This window comes from Buteo buteo, chromosome 6, assembly GCF_964188355.1.
Source record: "Buteo buteo chromosome 6, bButBut1.hap1.1, whole genome shotgun sequence".
NCBI lineage: Eukaryota > Metazoa > Chordata > Aves > Accipitriformes > Accipitridae > Buteo > Buteo buteo.
Window position 1 is genome coordinate 11,790,666 of NC_134176.1, and position 16,442 is coordinate 11,807,107.

General features: G+C 39.2%; 1 protein-coding gene across 4 annotated transcripts; it reads right to left on the reverse strand.

Annotated features, from left to right (window-relative positions):
* Positions 1–185: 185 nt before the first annotated feature.
* Positions 186–16,367, reverse strand: ZFYVE21 (zinc finger FYVE-type containing 21). 4 transcript variants are annotated; one of them, XM_075029730.1, is made up of 8 exons: positions 16,204–16,359; positions 10,031–10,081; positions 7,683–7,851; positions 5,862–5,937; positions 5,055–5,146; positions 4,174–4,227; positions 2,516–2,658; positions 186–1,103 (listed from the first exon to the last, which is right to left on the reverse strand). In XM_075029730.1, the coding sequence occupies exons 1-8, from the start codon at positions 16,339–16,341 to the stop codon at positions 1,068–1,070; spliced, it is 759 nt and encodes a 252-aa protein (XP_074885831.1). In that variant the 5' UTR covers positions 16,342–16,359; the 3' UTR covers positions 186–1,067. The 4 variants fall into 4 exon arrangements, with proteins under 4 accessions (XP_074885831.1, XP_074885834.1, XP_074885832.1 ...); XM_075029733.1 differs by lacking the exon at positions 16,204–16,359 and adding an exon at positions 10,483–13,963 and having other exon boundaries at positions 189–1,103; XM_075029731.1 differs by having other exon boundaries at positions 191–1,103; positions 16,210–16,367.
* Positions 16,368–16,442: the final 75 nt, after the last annotated feature.

The following is a 16,442-nucleotide window of genomic DNA, read 5'->3' on the forward strand; positions in this document are numbered from 1 at the left end:
CAGCTGCACAGAAAACAACTTGCTAAACAGTTTTGGAACCTCCTTACACCAGTATTCCAGCTGTGACAAATTAATATTTGTATGGAAAAGCTCTCAAGGGTCCTTTAAACATAAGCTGACAACTGAGCCTTGTGTGCTTGTTTACTCAATTTTTACCAGCATAGGAAGACAGAGGGGAGAATGACACTTGGCTCAGCAGGTGTAGCTAAAGGATTCATGCCAATAGTTGAAGCAATTATCAACACTTAGAACTAGAATTAGGGTGCTGTTTATAAGAAGTCAAAAGTTTCAGAGAGTAGAGACCACAGCATCCATCATTAAAGAAGTTATATATTGTGAAATTAAATATCACCTCATTCTTTTAAATAAGTGAATTAATTTATTCATATTTGTACATTAAATTGTATACAATTTCAGCTAGCATTACAGTTAGATTAACAAAAGCTAGTTACCAAAAAGAAAATACAAAACTAAAAATTATTCTGGAAGCTTATTTATTACAGAAGTTAAGTTTCAAGGTCATGTTCATGTAAGTCCAATTTGGTGGTATTTGGTGAAGTATTTATGTGTTTAAAATGAAATGTTTAAAAAAACCCAAGTGATTTCTATAAAATCATATCTAAGGCAGATTTTATTGTACATCGATTTTAAACATTTGGATAGAGGGAAAAACCTGAGATCTATACCCAAAAGCTATTCTCTGCAGAAGAGACATACACATTTGTTTGCTTTTTGTAGCAAACAGTATTTATAATTGTTACTATAAAAGTTGTGCTGTACATTAGCTGTAGTGCAGGTCACTTTCATATTAAGTGCCAATACAGGCTTAACAAAATATACAAAGTCTTAAAAGGTGAGGCTGTTTAAAGCATTAATTGTATACATATTGCACACTATAGTGAATACTCATACTCACATTGCATTTGCCAGTTCTTACATAATGAACCACACCGGAATGAGAAAGGGTCAAGAACAGCAAATGTTACCAGCTGTCAAATTAGCAAAAAGTGAGAGGCAGGTCCATGGAGGCTGGTGTCTTCCCTCAAGCAGCCAACAGTTTGCTGTTCTTACTGGTCCCGGGACTCATAAAGAAGTTTTGTTGCCTAGCATGAAGGCAAAATGTTATTGTGTTAAATGAAGTTTCACTTGCAGCCACTTCCATCTCCTTCCTACTCCTCCAAATGTTTCCTTTAAACCCAAGGCTTTAAATTCTTCCTCTATTTTCCTTAGTCTAAGGCATTTAATAGCATTTACATAGGCACTAGAGTAACTTTTGAGACTATTTCAGGGTTACTTTAAGTGCAGAACCTGAGGTCACTGAAGACTTTAGCTCAACACATTTGTTTCTTCTTGGTCAGAAATGACCCTTTCTGATCAAAACTGCCTTTAGAAAAGCTAGAAGTAATAGAAGTTTCTGAGATTTTGGTAATCTGTCTAATCACATGCAGTAAACAGTTACTCTGATATTCCTCCTACCCCTTCTGCCTCCTCCTTGCAAAGTTTTGGTGAGGTGTTCCATTTGTCTCATCCTATAGGAGCAATCAAGCCCCTGCAGCGGGAACAGATGTGCAATTCTCTAGCTGCAAGTCCTTTTATGCAGTATTAACTAGGACCTCTGAAAGTCTCACTGCACTGGTCAGTTACTCCAAACTGAACTATCAAAGGAGACAACTCTGGGGCACAGGGAGGGTGTTAGGGTGTTAAGGTTACCCATGAAGTGCCAGTTCTCACCATATTTGTAGGAGTTGCATTGCTTGTGAAAGACAAAGTGGAACAGGTCTAAGGAAGAGCTAAGTTGTACTCACACAGCAATACAAAGTTTGAGTGTGCTGTGCTGAACACAGAGTGAAATGCTGGGGTTAGCGGTGGCTGGGGAGCTTAACAACAGTAGTAGAGTAGCAAACAGCCACACACTTGCATTTGCAGACAGCTTATAAATTACAGTTCTAATTATCAACTGATCAGATGAACAAAGTTCCAGAACTAGCTGGGGTGGTTTTGGTTTTTTTCTCCCATAACTCTGACTTATGAAATAGGAACTTCAGTTTCATTAGCCATACAATGCCTAGCAACAAAAGATGAAAGTCTTCCCCAGGGTCCTGCCCTCACCTCTCTTCCTGTTTTCAAAAATCAACAACTTCTTTGAACCTTCATGAAGTAGTAAAAACAATTAGCTGAGTTTAGGTTCAAGAGAGTATTTCATAATGCACATTTTTCAGTGAGTAACAAAAACCCAAGGAACTTGAAAGTCCAATTCCTACTTTTCACCTAAAACACATAAGATCTTGGGAAACCCTTTGTAGTGTGTATCTTTCTTCAGCTATCTGAGCATAAAGTTAAAGTCATGTTCACAACAACCATCCATAGCTTCTGTTTTCTTAGCAACAAGGCCCTAGAATCCTTAAATAAAAAAAGAAAAAAAAGACTCCTAAGGCTGTGTGCTTCTTTAGTGCTACTAAGCAACCTATGTAAAGATTTTCTTCAGCCTTCTATAAGTTTTGCCTCCTTTGCTTACCTTATGCATAGCTGCCAGCCAGCTTGCTGACAGCTTCTTGTTACAGCTGAAGTCTTCACTAGCTGTAAATTTCATCTGCGTTAGCTCCTCTGATCCTGGTACCTTATACTGCAGAATCATACCTATGGCACGAGTATTACCTCCTGAAAAAAGAAATAAAATCGTGAACAGCAACAGGTTTTACCAACTAAGTTAACACAACTTCTAGCTAATAAGCATGTTTAAAGAAAACTAGCTCATCACTTAATTCAAAGTACTAGCAACTGCCACATCAGAGGAGGTAGTGACCACGGGTGTTAGTGCCAGGCAATGGATTGTGCAGACTCAGTATCGTTCAATTCTCCCTGGCAATCACTGAGGCAGAACTTGTACAAGCCATGAGATAAAGCCGCTAGATACACACACTAAGAATACCCTCATATTTTAGTATTAGCATGTCTTCTCTTAAGTAGATGCCATAGTTTCATACTGTAGCCTGCAGTTTGCAAACTGAATTACTTATGTCCAGTTAGAAAAGTGATAGAAAAGAGGGATCCCTGCTTGATCCAAAGTCTGGCATAGCAGTCAAAGTCCTTCCAAAGGTTGGGAAAGATGCTTATGCAAGACTAGATAATGACAGGCAACATCATTTGCTTCCTGAACAAAATCCGCTACAAAGGACATTGCTGTGACAACAGTGTGATAGCAAGATGTTTGTGTGTCTTTTACTCTAGCTGCATAGAGGTTAAGATAAACCAAAGCAAAAATACAGAAATGAAACAAAAGCTTTGTTTAGAATACCACACTTTATTGGCACTATTTCCTGAAGCAGTAGAGCATAAACTAAGCCCCAGGAACAGCACCACTGTACACAGAAGGACACTTTTTGCAAAATTCTTTTTAAACAGAAACGTGTGTGTGAGAGGGCTCCTGGGGCCATTACTGCAAAACCCAAGCAGCCGAACAAAGACAATCTCGATCTAAGCAACCTGATCAAAAGCCTGCAAGCAATGTTTGTAAAAGTAGCCATTTGCTCCTCTTGCAGGGGAGCAAGTGATGAAGTTGGATTTTGGTTTATCCTACATCTACCTGGTCAAAGTAACAGATTAAGGGGCTACTCAAAGATAAACCAGTGGAAATCAAACACCTACAGCCTTGACCAGTTTGCCCATGTCTGGTATTCCAGGACATTACTGAGTCAGGCAGAACACACCTTGCATAACGACATCTTCTTTTAAAGATGTGTAAAAGCAAGCCATTAATTAACAGTTTATTTATTCAGTGCAAAGCTTTACTGGACAGTACAGAAGAAGCATATTATTCATTTCTGGTATACACAATTCATCACACCTCTGCTGAAGTAGATGATGTGTAATACTGTGTACCACTAAAGATACTATTTCTCATCTTCCCTTCTCTCTTCTAGCATGGACAATAGCACATGTGGTCTAAAGGCAGCCTTGAGTGTTTTAGTTCTCCTCCAAAAAGTTACAAAAAACATTCATTCTCAGTTTATTAAACAGACAGATGGGAAGAGACAGGTACATGTCAGATTTGAACATAACTTAAGCTGAACAGCTAGAGATCAAGCAAAAAAACAGCACTACAGAGGAAGAAAGATGGGAGAGGGGCCATGACAACATGCTTAGGTGAGTCATGCTCAAAGGTACTGGCGATACCTTCAGTAATATGCTGGCTCTCCAGAAGGCTGGTGTAAGTGTGAATATCTTTTTCTACCATCAAGAAGGCAGGCAGGCAAAAAGATACAGCAGTCAGAAGAGTAGTGAACAAGGAATTACAGGAGCATTAAGGAACTCGGCAACAAATCTGGTTGATTTCAGTACCAAGTTAAGTTCATTGAAGTTAACATGCTGTACTGACTGAATATTGCACAGATAGGCTGTCTGATTAGAAAATTCCAGCAGTGACAGAGGTGTTGCTAGAGAACAATTATTAAAATTCCTGACCTTGTTTGTTCTCATTTCAGTGAAATCATATTCAAGTTCATCCTGAAATACTCTAAAATCTGGTAAGAGATGAGGCAGTAAGTAGCTGCCCTCTGATTCAGGTGTTACCAGTTTCATTTGGCCACCCTTTAATCTTAAATGAAGTGAAGAAAGCATAGTTTAAGTATTTATATCGCCCTTCCCCCCGAGTTTCTCTCTCACTTTCCTCACAACTGTACCAGTAGAGAAGAAATCCCAGCTGGATTCTGAAATGGAAGCTACCAAAGACTAACAGTTCCCTCCTATGAGCTTTTGAATCAATAGATGTTTATATTTAGCCAAGAGAAAGGATCAGAACAGATGATGACCACCTTTACTCAAGTTTATTGAGAAGCTCTCCCATATTACAGCTGTAATTCTTATGTTTTCCCCAAAATCCGACTAGCCACAGATAGGGTTGCACACACTGCACTTCATTCCGAGAGCAGTTGTAACTAACAGTTACACCTAAGTTACCAATAACCGAGAAATGCACTGTCTAGCTCAAACAATAATTACAAAGTCACATTTTTTTTCTTAATAGTTAATCTGCATTCAATGAAAAAAAAAATTACCTCCAGGAGTAAATCCCTCTGTAAGTATCTGAACAGTTGAAATCTGTATAATTTCAATTTCATAGTGGCTGTCTCCATCCAAAACCAGATATCTACATAACAGAAGAAAAACTCTTTTTTAAAAAAATGGGGTTTTTCCTACCATATCAAGTCCAAATCAAAGGAAAAAAAAATAAACATAATCTCTCAGTGACTAGCTGTTTATATGTTCTTTGGGGTGGGGAAGGAGAGAAATCAAGCAGGAAAAAATTACTTTTCATTGAAGTTCTTCACTTAAATGAAAAAAAAAAAACCAAACCACAAAACCTACAGTTCAGTTTGCCAGGAGACCCTTTCAAAATATTAAAAGCATTCTTCCAAAGTTCTGGGGGAAGAAGAGAACACAGAGTCTAAAGTGTTCTAGCCAACCAAATTATAGGGATGACCAAAGTAATGCTCTGGCTGTAATGTTAAGCAATACAGTGCAGTGTTAGAATCATTCCAAAATAAGCTTTTTTCAGTGGCTACAGATTTTTCCCTGCCCCCCACTTCCTATGATCCTCCTATTAGCTGGCAAAAATACTGTGTTCCAGTGAGAGAGGCATTATCAGTGAGTGGAGGTCCACCATTCCAAAGCATTCAGATCCACACTGCTAGTAAATTCAAACAAACTTACTCCAATAAAATTTTATCCATCCTTTCAGTCCAATTACTCTCTCCAACATCCCCACATCATGTTAATCTTATTTTGTTTAGGTTATTAGATAATAATATAGCTGTATGTGCAACAATACAGTTTACAAGTGCAATTCTGTCAATCTTTCTCACCTCTGATTGTTGGAAAGTCGACAAACCATGAGCTCAGATTTATCAGATGATCCTAGAGTTACAAAGAATGTAGCACCTGGAAAGAAATGTTTTAGTATTCTAATGCAGAGTTTAGGAAGGAACATTCAAGTATCAAAAAGGATAACTGATTTTTACTTACTGCACCTAATACACTGAATTGGGCGAGTTAAGAAACTAATTGAAATGTTAAACTGATTAACATCAGCAGAACACTCAAGTATAAAAAGCTGATCTTTAATTATCATGTTCTGAATCACAGGACCTTTCACAATTGCTATGTAATTTCTCCCACATGTTGTAGAAATACAGATGATATCCAAGATTAATCTTTTAAAAATGGCAACAGATTTGGAGATGGCAAAAACAGGCAATTAAAAACCCTATCTTGTCACCATAATACAAACTATTGTTTCAGTATTTAAAAAACTGTCAGAAGAATCTAATAGCAGGATGTGCCCTTCAGCTCTACACTTAGTAAACACACCTCTTTTTCATTACTGAAGGCTAGTTCAGTCTTACTTTGAGGTCAATGAACTTCAGCCTTCATGTTATGTTTCTTCCTGCTCAAAACAGCTCCTTTGACATCAGGAAAGTCATCTTAGCTACATTAGAAGTGATTCATAACTTAAAATAAAGCAGACTACACGCCTAACCACTTTATTTCCCCCATGCCTCACGCTCCCTGTATTACCTAATCCCAATACTGTTGGTCTGGGAAATGAAAAAAATAACAACATACAGCCCTGCCAAATTGTCTGGAGTCCATTTCCATTATCTGAACCACGTGGCCTCAGACAGCTTCACCTTGCTGCCTATTTCACAACTTTACACAGTCTCACTGGCCCCTAAGCATGGGCCCCCAGGCTGCTGCTGAAGCAACAGAGAGGCAACAGCACAAAACTGCCAAGATCATCACAACCACCATCTGAGATCTGTGGCTCTACAGCAAGCCAGGAACAACTTCAGACTTCAATTTCATAACACGAATGCAAGCAGGACAAACTTTAAAAAAGTCTTCAGTTGAAAATACATTATTTAAAAACTCTTCTACACCATCATTTGCAGAGTGAAGAATGATTTGTGTGTTACAGGGATGCGCATACTCCTTTCTGAACGTAGAATCTCCCTAAGAACATTCATGCTAATCAGACTTGTGGTTTAGCTTACCAATTATACACATTGGCATCATGCCGAGAGTTGAGAGCCCATCAAAAGGCACCAAACGATCAGAGAAGATTTTATAAACTGAAGACTCAGCTTTCTTAATGTAATTGGAACACAAATTACTGTATTGCATGTAGTTTTAATGCTATGCAAAATTGACCACTCATGATGATCTGCCATCAACCATAGCTGTAGGCCATGGACAAGATCAAAGCTCACAGATGAAGCCTGAAACAAGCACTGTATCTTGTTAGAAAATACTAACATATTCTCTACTGTAAATTATTTTTCATCCCTATTTAACATGACAGGAATATGGCCAGAAGATGCATCATTTTAATAAAAATGCCAACTGCACACACATCTGTTCTCAGAGGCATTAAAAATTCCTCTGTCTTTAATTAAATCACTCTTTGTAAACTGACTAAAAGTGTAAACTTATCTCTAAACAAACTCATAACACAGAATTATTAACTGGCAAACAAGAAGCATGACAACAAAACAGTATTTAAAGGACACAACTGCAGCTTGTTTGACAAGAGGCATTACTCTTGCTGTTTATCAGATTTGTTTAACACAGCATTTGAATAAGTATAAATGAGATCAAACTAGCTTATATATGCATTCAGTCCTTACCATTCATGAGTACTTTAAGCTGTTTGTCATAAAACTCTGTTTCTTTCTGAGAGATGAGGGCACATTCAGCACACTGACGCACAGGGTCCACAAAGCACATGCGAGGCAGAGGCACTTTTTTACTGCAGCACTTGTCACAGAAACACTTTCCACACCTTCTGCAGTGATGCTAAGCATGAGAGAACATTTTGTTTATTTATTTAGGAAGGAAACTGTTAGGGAATAATTTGATAGAAGTTACTACATTAAATATCCTCCTCCCCAAGAAACTGAACAGTTTCTCAGGTGTGAAACATACAAGTTGAGGGATAGGTAAAGGAAATTTAATTGCTATAGTAGAAAGAAATCTCTGAAGATTGAAGACAAAAGACTGAGCATATACGAACAACAGCACTATAAGTCTTTGTTGGCACTCTGTGAACATGCTTCTGACACAGACCAGACAAAACACTGAAAGGGTTTCTCCAGTGTCCAGTAAATCCTTCACCTTACTGTCAATAAAAACACAAGAAAAGCATTGTTTCTAGGTCCCTTCCCATTTCCAAGCAAAGATCTTGGGAAAGTTCAACTGGAGATCTTATTCTTCTCTCAAAACTTATTCTCAAGTTTTTCCCATGGAAAAAGATAAAAATCTTCATACTTAAAGCCTAAAGCTATTTCTCTATCAGAAATACCAGGTAGCATAGTACAAATCCAATGAAGTTGCAAAATCAGAACTAGTTATTACACTGTGTTTCACAGCTACTAAATCTGCAACAAGTGGCTTATGCTCCAAATCACTACTGGGGTGTGACAGTCCCAGCAAGTCTTCCTGATGCAAGTTCTCATGTCAGAACAAGTATTCCCAGGCAAGCAGGAACTGATTTGTGGCTCAAAGCAAGTTTGAACAGCTTGATACAAAGAACTGATACACTGCAGTTTTGGTCAGTGTTAGGCTTTCCTTCCATATATTATGCAAAACTCTCTGGAGTACCTATTTCCCAGGGCTACCTCCATTTACTTCCCAAAGCTAACACAAGTAAAACACAGCAGCCTAATGAATTAGTGCTTCTCAACCAAAACACTCAAACCAACCAACCACGATGCTCTTAACCCATCAACTAAAACAAGAACTAGGAGAAAGTACACTCTCTGATTGAGGGAAAGTGGAGAGGGAAGTGCTGATCTCTTCTCCCTGGTATCCAGTGATAGGACGTATGGGAATGGTTCAAAGCTGCACCAGGGAGGTTTAGACTGAACATTAGGAAGCATTTCTTTACCGAGAGGGTAGTCAAACACTGGAACAGGCTTCCTAGAGAGGTGGTTGATGCCCCAAGCCTGTCAGTGTTTAAGGGGAATTTGGACAACACCCTTAACAACATGCTTTAGCTTTGGTCAGCCCTGAACTGGCCAAGCAGTTGGGCTAGATGATCATTGTAGGTCCCTTCCAACTGAAATAGTCTATTCTAGTCTATTACTAGGATCACTAACTGACATCCTAATGCTCTTCAGGCCTCCTGAAAACGTATACCTATCTGGTATAACATATTAGAATGCCTGGTTTACAATTTCTCCTTCCCCCTCCCTCCAAACAACATACAAAGGAATGACATTCCCTGCTAAAAATCATTGCTGGCCTTTTTTGGGAGGCTGCTTTCCTTCCCCATGCAGAAACCTCAATATCAGCAGAATGTTTTCTGATAGTAGTATTCTGCACACCAGCATGCATTCCACAGTGACCTGGTTACTTTTATGTAGGAACATAATGTAACTCTAATGTTAGTCGGTTTTCTTCATATAGTGAGCCTAATTATGGCTCACAGCAATCAAGGCGGTTTACACTTTCTACTTTAATCAGAAATTCCCTTTCCCAAACCTGAGATAAATCCTGTTTTACTTTTAGAACAGAAGGAGAATCTGAGTTTTAGTTCTCCACAATTTAACAATATGGTTCTTTAATATAAGATTATAATTCATAACTCCTGAAAACACGTTTGCTTACATTTCCACAACTAATTTTATCTCCCCAAACACAGCTGAGTTAGTTGATTTGGTTTCTACGTCAGTACTGATGTTAGCAGCCCACTGCAGGTTGAGTTCTTCTAACTCCTCCCTTGAATCTGTGGGTACCCAGTAAGTTGGAAAAACTCTATGTACTACACATTGAGCAAGAAGAAAAATTTCAAAGAAACAGAATTAAAACAAAAATGGCCTCTACTCTGAAAAGGCAGAACAGAAACAAAAACTACTTTAAGTTACATCAGACTTTGCATGCTATTCTGCTGAAATCATCTACATTTTCAATCAAAGTAAGTCCATATTAGTATTTTGTAACAGTTAATCCTTTACATTTCATTGATGTCTCTTACCTTTCTAGTTATGAAGTCAAATTTTGTATCACACTGCATACATCTTGGGCACTAGAAAACAGTACAAATTAAGATTAATCTACAAGATTTCTAAACCTTTAATCCTACTACCATATACGACAACTGAGCTTTATGTTATGCCCTAAAAAAGAAACACTTCCAACAAATTTCCATCCTTTATCTTTTCACCATGGATGGCTTTCATTTAATATTGATGTAGCAAAATAACAAGACAAAAAAAGCTGCCAAACTCATTCACCCTAAGGAATACTGCATCTTGCAAGCAGTCAAAACTATATTTCAGAAGTACTTATTATGCTTAATTATGTTTAGCTATTGAGATAGTAATATATTCCAGAGTCACCTGTTTTTATATAAACTGTCATCCTCACTGTATGCTCTGTTGACTCTCTCAAACATTGTTTACGTATTTTCGTGCTGTCAATACTTACACATTTTTGAAACATGCTAGGAGATACTTGGTTTTCTTCCAAGTCACTAGGACTTTTTATTCCAGCTACAAAATGTCACTTCCTGAAATATCTCTTTCCTAAAACAAGCTTACACCCACACTCCTCCCAAAAGAAAAGCCAGAAAAAAACTGAAGTTCCTCCCTCGCAACTAAGTAGAGTTTAAGAGGTGACAGTTTTTATTTTCTCAACTACCAGAAGTGATCAGTGACTGTCAGACAATTAAAATTTTCTTTATAGAGCGTCACCTACGAAAGGGCTGATATTCAGCTGTTAGATCACTAGATTTTCACCAAGATTTTACATATTTTTATCTACCATATCAAAAACCACTCTGCAAGGCTTATAATGCAGTTATTACTTGTTTATTTGCAAATATTAATGCAAAATTATGCCTGACATCTGAATCAGGAGAACATGGTTAGATCCTGTACTAAGTTTTGTAACTCTAGAAACCAACACTCCTCAAACCGGACTATCTCAGACTACAGCAGAATGTCATCTTAAAAACATGCCCTAAGCTGAGCCAGTGCTATTTGCTAAGAACACAGTAATAACCATTTGCCTTTAACATATTTCAATACTTAACCCTTTATCTTCTATAAATTCCTTCAGATTACAACAGCTTTTGTCGTCTATTTCAGGGACTTTTGCTTCAGCAGATACTCAATCACTGTCATAAGTTCAACAACTACAGCCAAGAAAATATTACAACACCTAAATTAAAATTCTCTAGAAACTTTTCACATCCTTTTGAAGTAGAAGATTGTTGATAATTTGCAATAATTTATATGAAGTGTTCTGATGTCTAAACAGAAGTTTAACAAATATGGAGTAACTGCAGTCACTGTAACGGAATGTAAATAGCTACTTGCAATATTTGTTACAATAAGCCATCTATTTCTAAATCCCACACAAGAAAGAAGCAGAAGTAAGTGTTCCCGTATTGTTTCAAATAACATATCAAATTAAGGCATCCAACCAGCTCTTTTCACAATGGCTATAGAAAAGCTTATTCTAACATTCACTGATGAATAACCTTCAGCATAAAGCAACTTCAGCATTCCCCAGGTTTCGTCTCTGTAACAAGTAGTACTCTACAGCTAATACCACATTTTACTGCACATTGATCTTGATTTAGTGTTTTAGGTTTTGATATGTGTAGCTTAATAGCTTGTCTGTCAGCTGGACCTGGTAAGAATTTGGTATACTTTGAATTTACCAAGCATCTAACTCATTTTCTTAATGAAAACATGTATTTTTTTTTGCCAGAAATTAGAAAGCATAAGCCACAAACTAGGGGGAAAAAAATGCTCTTCTAAACACTGTCCTAAATAGATTTCATACACATTGTCACACTAAACATACAAGTTGCTTTTCAGGAAGGAACAAAATTATCCATCCTCTTATTTAATAGAAACTCTAAAGAAAAATATTTCTCAATTCCAGGTAACACTGCCTGATGCATAGAGCAGTCATAAATAAACCACAAAATTGAATGGCATACAGTAGTAGGCACCACAGAATGTTCTAACACAAGTAGGCTTGAAACACTGTTCCTTCAAGGCACTTCTGCTTTGAGTAACCAGAATCAAGTGAATCCATTTGCATAATATCAACTTCTACTTTGCCTGGGAAGAGATCTCTATTGAAGAACATCTTGAAAGGTGAATTCTTCCTATTCATCCATATGCTGACATAATTATACAGACTGCATGAGTATTGAATTAAGCTTTGTTGCTTGAAGTGGTTTTTATCACATTTACAGAGAAGGACACGTGATGTTTGAGTTAACTTTTTGTGTCTCCAAGATACAGGGTTTTTAAAAAACTAGTGCAAATCTGATTTTTTTGTCAAGTGGAAACAAATAGGTATGAAGAAATTAAAAATGCATGTCACAAGTATGTTCGTTTCACATACAATCAACATGCCACTAATACTGGTATCAGATTACTTCATATAGCAAGAGGAAAATGGAAGAACATCTAACAGTTATTGGATCTCGGTATTAATTTAAAAATACCGAGAGCTAGTTCATTACAAATAGAGTGGAACTTCCCACAGGTTTGCCTAAATGTGCTAACAAATTTGCATAATACTTTGGATCTAGCCAGAGGTGAGAATACTGTAGACGGACAGAAAGCTATAGTTACACTTCATATGCTTTATTTGCATATACAATAACAAAGCAATTCAAGAAGTGATGCAAGGTAACACCTGGTTGAGCTTGTTAACACAGTGAACTTTTGCAGATGTGAAAGTTCACAAGCTCATCAAATCGCACCTTGTAACACACCCAACGAAAACAGCTGATGCTAGAGTGGAAAACACCACAATGCAAACACATGGCAGATATGGCTCATGATGCTTTCTGATATTACAGCTGTACAAGGCCAATTCATTGCCTCAGCTACAAGAACTCATCAGCAGTCCGAGCACAGCTCTGTCACACAACTAGTGCCAGCTCCAAGAGCCTGAGCCAACAGAGAACCCAGCTACATAAAGCTCAGCTCCTTCCCGCAGCAATCCAGGAGCCCTAGGGAATCACCGTCACCACATCTGTGAGCTCCTCTTGCACATCCCAAGCTCTGAGGCACGCAGCGTTCCTCAGCCACATAAAGATCTGGTACACAGCTGGATGTCATGAGGTTTGGCCACCTCTGCATTTGAACATACAAGTTTTACTCAATTTCTAGTCCAACATTTCCTTAATAGGAACATCATCAGTTGAGCTCTGCTGGTGATTAACAAAGAAATTCCAGGTTAGACAAGGCACATGCAGTGACCAACATTTTAAGCTCTGTCTCAAGTTTAATGATGCTCAGCACAAATTTTCATGTTATTATCCACCTCATTATTTATATTATAAATAAGACTACCAAAAGGAAAGTTTTCTGTAGTCCTGCTTCAGTCTTACACTTCAAACTCCTCAAAATAACTGATATTTTAAGACTGTATAATCTTGTGACATAAAATTAAAAAATTGAAATGTATTTCAGTGTTAAAGAAGTTTCACAAAACTACTAACTGCCGTAATTTTTAAGTGGCTCTACTTTTAAAAAATAAGCCAGTAGACTCTTCCTGCATAAGAAAAATAAAGCTACTGAATTTGTGACTGTTACTGGCTGCACAGCAGAAGACAGCATATTTGAAAAGCCAGATCGACATTTGCTAATACCAGTCCCTTGTCTTGGACAAAGAACATGTTTTTTTTTTAATTACATCTGATATGGTAACAAGAGCAAGAGTTCTTGCTGAATTAATTAACTAGATAACACTATCTCTTTAAATTTCATTTTATTAATAAAAACATGGATTCTATAAGCTTCCCTGTACAATGTGTACCTGCTTTATTTAAGGAAGGAGTCTGTAACGTATTTGGTAAACATTAACCAAAGGGATGTCAGAACTTCAACACACTTCAAGAAATCTACTAAAATAACTTTTTACAAAACAACAATAATGCAAGATAAAGAATATGAATTAACAAATGCATTTAAAATGTTTGCCTATAATACACTTCCTCTCAATAGCAAATATCTGAGTCTGATAAAAGGCAACATTCAGCCACAAATCAACACCATCAGCCTATTGACCAACAGATTAGAGGGGAAAAGTTGAATTTTAAGGAGAATGAATACCTGCAATACAACTGTAATATAAAATTCAAACTAACAACACACATCAGACTGATGTATCTAAAATACACAGTCTTAATTCTTAAATATACCTAACTAGTTCAAATAAATCCTACCACTATCCTCAAAAAAACTTTAGTTGAATTAAGATGGTACTATGTATTAGAATGAGTTAGAAGTACCTTACTTTTTTAAAATGAAACTAGTCTGCTATAATCAAAGACTACTGAAATATAAAACTACGTTTCAGAAGGTCAGGAATAAAACTAACTTCAATTTAACTGTTACACACAAATTCTATCCGTTGATGATGATGATGCCAGGAATCACATTTCCAGGTGGTGCAGGTCAGTGCACACAGGGCACAGCAAGTCACTGACGCAGCAAAAGCAGACTCCACGCAACACAAAGAGAACCCCTTGCACAATAACTGCTCAGATTTTGCTACATGCTGATAAATACACACCCCATCTGCAACACACCCAGTGCACCACACCATGTACGGTGCCGAGTAGGTGGGAGCACTGAGAGCTGGGCACTGATACCTTCAAATGACACTCAGCTCTGGTCACGGAAAATTTTATCTTACCTACACTTCATATAAGACAGATAACCAGTTGCTACTGATGACAGGGAGGATTTTTTTATTTTTTTTTTTTTTATTCCCCAAGTACAGAAGAGAATAACTTGATAAAACTCCTACAAGATATTTTAGCAGACCACTTGTGTGAAATAAGTTGAAAAAGTCACCTTCCAAAAAAGGGTTGTTATTTTGGACAAAACCAACAACTGACTGACGAATCATGCACCTTATGACGGTAAAGGTTAGTCTGAGCTGCAGAAGCTGCGCTAGCAGAGCAAGTCTCCAGAATTACTACTTTTACAGAGAACTTTCTGCCTCAGGAGATACCAGGTAGGAGCAAAATTTTCTTCCTCATTCCTAACCAAGGAGGACATAGCATTCCCATACAAAACAGACCAACCATGTCAGTGTCTGGCAAAGAATGACTTTGTTTAATGACTCCCTGCCTAAATTCGTATTGGCTCATCTAAAATAAATCTTAATTCTGGTCACATTTAAATGCATTGGCATGCATCCACACCACAGAAGGCTGGCAACAAATAAACAAACAATTGATTCTAAGCTGTATTAGCATCTAGTTGTATGGACTGGTAACAAATAATGCATATTACATGAAATTTACTAGAACATCATAATCACATAGTTTACTTGAAAACTATTTAAAGGCAAAGTCGACTGAAACAGACCAAGTTATTCAATACTCATTTAACACTACGAACATTCACACTGGGAGCCAGAAGGGCTGTTCTAACTTCGCCTTATTAACACTTAGCATCTTTTTTTTTTTTTAAATCAACATGGTCCTCAGAATTACCTTTATAAGCACTTAAAGAGCACTTCACTAAACGTTAATGCTGCATGGCTCACTACACTTTAAAGTTCCTCACTAATTTTTGCGACAGGGCCACACACCCCTGAAGAACGAGTAACAGACCTATCCTTTTCAGTCCACTACTCCCACCGAAGTAAAAAAACCTGTGCTTCACAACTACAAAAACCGCACCCGGGCCAGCCTGATCCGCTCCCCGGTGGGTCGCCGAGGCGAGCCGAGCCTGCCCGGCACCCCTCAGCACCGGGCGGGCGGGAGAGCCCGGCCAGCCCCGCCGCCCCCTGCGCGCGTCCCGGCGGCCAGCTGGCAACCCCCCCCCCCGCCCCGAGGTGCAAAGGGCCCCCCCTCAGCCGCTGCGACCACCCCCCCGTGCCCCGGCAGGCAGCGACGGCGGAGGGAGAGCGGGAGGTGCCGGGAAAGGCGGCGGCGTGCGAGAAAGGGGAAGAAGCCCCATCTCAACCCCTCGGTTCCCGGCCCCTCGGACCGGTCGCGTCCCGGCCACCGCCGGGGCAGCGGCCCCCCTGAGGCGGCGAGGACCCCCGCGGGGCAACCGGCTGCCACAAGGAGCCGGTAGGGCGGGCGAGGGGGGGGGGGGGAGGGAAGCCCCCCCCGCCCCTCCCCCGAGGATGAAATGGCGGCGCCCCCGCCCCTACCGATACCTCCTTGTCGGGCACCCAGGGCGGCTCGTCCAAGCCGAAGGGGCTGCGGGCAGAGCGGTGCTCGGGCACCATGCGCAGCCCGCTGGGCGAGCGCACCAGCTTCTTGGCGTCGCAGGCCTCGCAGCCCGACATCTTCTCCCCCCTCACCAACACCCCCACCCCCCCCCCCCCCTCAAACTCCGCCACCGCTACTCTCTCCCCCGCCTCGGGACTGGCACCGCCGCTACCCAATG

Bases quoted from the DNA above. Each gene is read 5' to 3' on its own strand.
- ZFYVE21 (XM_075029730.1), bottom strand. From the start codon at position 16,341: ATGTCGGGCTGCGAGGCCTGCGACGCCAAGAAGCTGGTGCGCTCGCCC. The intron at 7,852-10,030 runs GTAAGAGACATC...TCTCATGCTTAG, and splicing joins TTGACTTCATAACTAGAAAG to CATCACTGCAGAAGGTGTGG. The intron at 5,147-5,861 runs GTGAGAAAGATT...TCTGTTATGTAG, and splicing joins CGACTTTCCAACAATCAGAG to ATATCTGGTTTTGGATGGAG.